General features: G+C 32.9%; 2 protein-coding genes across 2 annotated transcripts; one reads left to right on the top strand and one right to left on the bottom strand.

Moving 5' to 3' along the window:
- Nucleotides 1–298: 298 nt before the first annotated feature.
- On the top strand, nt 299–833 carry LOC119666322. The gene is made up of 3 exons (XM_038075605.1): nt 299–490; nt 551–677; nt 730–833. Exons 1-3 carry the CDS (start codon nt 392–394, stop codon nt 831–833), a joined length of 330 nt encoding a protein of 109 aa, XP_037931533.1. The 5' UTR covers nt 299–391.
- Nucleotides 834–2858: 2025 nt separating this feature from the next.
- On the bottom strand, nt 2859–4328 carry LOC119666597 (kelch-like protein 6). Its single transcript, XM_038075879.1, has 3 exons — nt 3595–4328; nt 3280–3476; nt 2859–3200 (listed from the first exon to the last, which is right to left on the bottom strand). Exons 1-3 carry the CDS (start codon nt 4234–4236, stop codon nt 3101–3103), a joined length of 939 nt encoding a protein of 312 aa, XP_037931807.1. The 5' UTR covers nt 4237–4328; the 3' UTR covers nt 2859–3100.
- Between the last annotated feature and the right edge of the window lie 1131 nt (nt 4329–5459).

Below are 5459 nucleotides of genomic sequence, written 5' to 3'. Positions count from 1 at the left end.
AAACGAATTTTAGTACAAGGCAGATTGTCCAGATGAAATAGTTAAAAGGATACTAGGATAGGATTTAAAAATGAAAATTTTTTTCTTTTCAAAATAATGATTATCAAAAACATATTGTATTCAAATATTAACAAATAAAAACAACTATTCAATTACAAAATAAATGTCAGATAATTTTGCTTGAATGTCTGTCAAAATTAATTTATTTATTTACGAGTATTAGTTACATTTGTAGAAATCTCAATCAAATTTTATTAAAATTGTACTTTGTGATTAAACTGTCAAATAGATAATTTAAATAAATTCATTTTTCATTTATGCAAACTGAAGCATAATTTTCACAATAATTTTAGCAAAAAAAATTTGTAGTGGAAAATCGAAATTTGCTAAAATGTCGTTTCAGTTTGACGTTGACAAATTAATGTTTAAGCAATTCACTGGGGAGATTCTGGTTTATTTTGAGAAACACAAACTTAAAGAGATTATAACGGTAAGTGGAAGTACAATTCGTCAATTGTGATAATCACAACTAAATTCGTCTTAAAATCAGCGTGTTATTGTGGAAGCTGGACTAGTACGACCTGAGAACCCTCACGTGTGGTTAGCAGTTAACATAAGACGCATAGCGCAAGAAATATACAATGAATATAAGGATTGCGTGCTTAGAAATCGAAACGGTAATACTAATTGAAGCTCTTAAGTGAATTTCAATAATACTATCTTATATAGATGAGAAAATTTACCGACTACCAGGTGGTTTTCTACGTCGAATCCTAATATTTGGTCGACCTGGTTCTGGCAAGAACACAGCAGGCACTATTATTGCGATTTGATTGGTTTTCTGCGTATGTCCTCCTCCATAATCAAGTTATTGAAATTGTTGAATTGTATTTTTTTTCTTTAGTTGATGTGAGGCTTGTATAACAAAATTTGATGACGGATCGGACTGCTCGACTTGCAGGAAGGATTACTGGATTAAGTTGTAAGATGTCAGGTCTTGTGTAGCTTCTTATGAAGCCTCTTGCAAGAGATGTAGGTGATAGAGGTGGGTGTATTTAAATTTCCGAGGGTTTTGTTGTTCAGGATATGGGGGTTTCACCCGCCAAACAATTTGTTATTTCCAGGTGATCCAGAGAAATGCTGTTGCGTTTAGTAAAAAACGTTTGGGGATCATATTTTTTGGGATTAATAAAAAAACGAGGTGTCTTTTCTTTATCTTTCAGCATTTTTTTTTTTGGTTTGACCATGTTTTTATTTCAGTGATCCTCTAGCGTGAACTGATGGACTTATGTTCGAACGTTGGAAACTGTTCATTTTGATGCCTCGCTTGATTCAATCTTGTAAAATGCAAATTTTACGGTTTTGGTAAGTTCCTATTTTTATGGTTTAAATGGAATTGCTAATTCCTTCATGTTTGTTCGTTGTTTAAGATTTAGTTTTGGCTTTTGTTTATTACTTGAACTTTTTTATTACATCATTCGTACAGTTTTTATTTTGTCTTCGTGTTTTCTTTAATACCTAATGCTATTTTAATCCCTTATAAAATGCCATTTGCGATTTGGAAACAAATCGCAAATGGCATTTGCTAATGAATGTAGTAATGCATTCATTACTACAGCCTGTCTTTGCAAAAATATCACATTATGATTGCAATGATTACATACATATATCAAGGGTGAAGAAAATTAATTTTGAATATGCAGTAACACCGCACAATTCTAAAGCATTTTTAATTTTTAAGTTGAGAATCTTCGATCGCTGTGTAAAATTTCCCAAACTTCTAAAAATAAATAACATTTTCTCGGGGCGATGTAGTGAGTACACAATGTAAAGTGTCTGATGGAGAATGATCCGACGGCGCTTGTTTGTTTGCCGTATTTCACTGAAGACTTCCAGTAAACATATGGTTGTATACCATTTGAAAGTAACCATTTTACGCTCCTGTTATGGTATCCGTATATTTGCCACATGCCCAGTTTTCCCAAAAAAACAAGCGACCATTTGTTTCGAAGTGCTTCGAGTGCAAACAATTTTTGTTGAATTTGGTTCATCTGGAAACACCCATACAATCGACTGCTGTTTACGTTCCGACATCGTTATCTGTAACAATCTTATACTCGTAAACGGGTTTTGAAGCACCGCCACTGTATTTCTTAAGCATTTATGTGCTGTGTGCACCAATCACACAAGCTTCTTTTTGAGAACAAACCTTTTTCAAGCTAAATGATCTTACACTAAGTCTAAGGCAAGTTATATTTAATAATGTCAAACTTTCGTATGGAAACGTCTGATGATATCTGACAACAATCAATGTTGCCAAGACTCATAATATAGATTGTGACCCTCGTATGCACTTGTAACGTCTGAACTCTTTACGAAGAAGGTACATTTATACAGGTAGCTCCGGTGTTAGATGAAAGCGAAGCTATTGAAATATTTGACCGGCTCCTGGACTATAATGAATTTACAATGCGTTTCAAAAACAACAAAGCAGCCGGTGCCGATAGGTTACTGGCTGAGCTGTTCTTAGCTGGAGGCAAAAAGCTATTTAAATGCATAATACAACAAATTCAAAAAATATGGTGGGATATATGCATGCCCAACAATAGGAATTAAAGTTTGTTTTGCCCAATCCGCAAAAAAAGTGACCCTGCAATCTGCGCCAATTACCACGGGACCGATTTTTTTAATATCGCTTATAAGGTTCTGTCAAATATATTGTGTGTGTCATGCCACTACTGGGACGATATAGTGACAATGCACTTATATACCTCCTCATCACACAAAAAAAAAATAATAAAAAAGTTCTACGAAAGAGAACTCACTAAAATTAAGTATTTTGGTCTTCCAGTAAATTACATTTTATTAATGCTAGTGTTATTTTTAAAAGTATATGATATATACTGTACCACATTTTACCGACTAGTGCGATTTATATTTACCCTTCTTAATTTTATATAGAGAAGAACAATCAACCTTGAGAACATAATCTCCGTTATGGTAAATATTTGTGTAATTTAAGTTTTATATATGAATGCAACTTGTAACATACAATTTTTCTATAATAAAAATTCAAATAAAACAGCCGTGATTAAAGAATTCAAGCAGTTGTGGATTCAATTGTGTTTATATCGTCATCACCATCACCATTAATAATTTCATTTAATTGAGATGGCGGAACCAGTTGAGATATATGATATCTAAAAAGAAATTTTAATTATAAATATTTAAATGTTATAAGCGGCGCATTTATCAGGTCTATTTAAATAAAATACTTGCTTCCTGGCTGCCTTTGCTTTCCCATTTACAATTGGATTTGTTAATGCTCGTTCCAGCTGTGGACAATTTGCAGTGCCCCTGAGTGCCCACAACCATGGTGGTAATTCATTGAAATTTACTCGACCAGATAGTGCTGTGAGATACAACTCTCTGTTTGCCCAATCATGTGAGACCCAGCTTATGACGAACATGAATTTCTAAAAAATATGTCAAATAATAGAATTTTGATTTAGAAAACTACAAGGAAAACTAAAATTACTACAAATCGATTATTAATGTTCTTTACGCTTTACACTATATAGTGCAATTACTCACTTCTAATTCAGAAGTAGCGCCGAATTTTCTCTGGTCTAATATCTTAACAATATCCGGCAATGACAATTTATGAGCTTGAATGCTTGTATCCATATGAAGAAACATCTGAAAATTATCTTCTAACATTTTAACTTCCGCTGCAGTCAGCTCATAGTGCAATGACTTTATGAATAAAGGTGTGCCAGAGTTTAGCACTCGGGCGAGACATAATTTGTAGAGTTCCGTCATACCCAAATAGTTAGCCGCACGAAATAATTCACCGAGTTCCATAACTTCCCAATTCACTGGTTTGATATGTAACATCCAATCATACAAAAATTGGAATGTATTAGGTTTAATTTTATCCAGTGGTAAAACGACAAATCTGTCTTTTCGGCGGGATTTAAAAAAATCTGAATTTGCTGCCAGTATCTTTAAGAAACAGTCAAAGCTTTCATCCCCGACTTCCACCAGAACGTGTTCACGCAAAACGCGGTTGTAGAGCGATTGTTTTGTAATATCATTGTTATTTGAAGCTTCGTTTGTGCTCTCATTGGAAGTAGTTATTTCTGAAGAAGATCCCTTCTTCTGAGCTTTTTTAGCCTTATTTGCTGATTTGGAGGTTTTTTGGGACTTGTTATTTGATTTGTATTTTCGATACATGATTTCAATATTTACCAAAACTAAAACACAATAATTTTGCTTATCTTTAATGAAATAGTTTTGAATTATTTTCGAATATGAGAAGTATTCGGTAGATAAATTTTTATATTTTTATTTGAGTTATTGATGAATAAAAGAAATTATCAAACATTCGAAAAATGTTTTTAATTTGTCAAAACCTACTACGTTTTTTTGATATAGAATCAAAAGTGACATAGAATAGTAAGTCTACTTAATACTAAACTGATATATATTTAAATTATATATAAAAGACACTTATATACCCAATACTGACCACTTAGGAATTGCTTAAGTTTGTATAGTAAAACGGGCCTTGAACTAATAACATACATTGGAAAAACTCAATGAATTAGTTATATTAGGTACCGAAGCATTTCAGAGCTTTAAATTGTAATCAACTGTTGTATGACTGACTGATAGGAAATCAAAAAGTATGATATTATAACAATAATATGTTCAGCCTCCTATTATAATACGAATAGTAGCACTAAGAACCGAATAAGTTGCTGCTAATTATGATCAGTTACCTAAAAATGTCATGCAATATAAAAATGAAAAAGAAACAAATAGTTTTATTTAGTAGTTCCGGCTGACGCAGCACTTTTCTCCAGGCATCTTTTCTAGTTTTATGCATGAAGTATGGTTACTGTTCTATCAAATTGATCACTTCATCGAAGACACGGTTTTTTAATGCCATTTAAACACCTTTCCCGCTGGAATTTCATCATCCACCCCTACGGTGCGGATGACCCATTTAGTAATAGCTTAAATAATATCCGTTTATCATGGTAGAAGCGGTAGCTTACTTATCGGTTCAGTCGGTGATGGTTGTTCGTCTTAATTCTAAGGGCCAATAAAAATCATCAAAACCTCTAATGCCGTGTACATGCATTCTGTATACGTCAATGCTTTTGCATCCATATGGGAGTAGCAGGGATTCTACATAGGCATAGTTTAGATAGACACATATATACATAGAATAACATATAGGAGTTAGTACCAATTGATAAAATTAATATTACTTCTGCTTCAAATAGATAAATCCTGACAGCACTGAAAATATCTAGTTAGTCAGGGCGAGAACCCTATGGCTAGGCGACACACCTTTTGCCAATGACAAAATATAAGTTCTTGATATAATATATTATCTAAGAACAATTTCTTCAAACAGAATCAATGTGAAAATGTTTTATGAAAATTCT

The sequence above is a fragment of the Teleopsis dalmanni genome, chromosome 1, assembly GCF_002237135.1.
Source record: "Teleopsis dalmanni isolate 2A chromosome 1, ASM223713v2, whole genome shotgun sequence".
NCBI lineage: Eukaryota > Metazoa > Arthropoda > Insecta > Diptera > Diopsidae > Teleopsis > Teleopsis dalmanni.
Note: the sequence above shows the minus strand (reverse complement) of the source record. Positions and strands in the feature narration are given on the sequence as shown.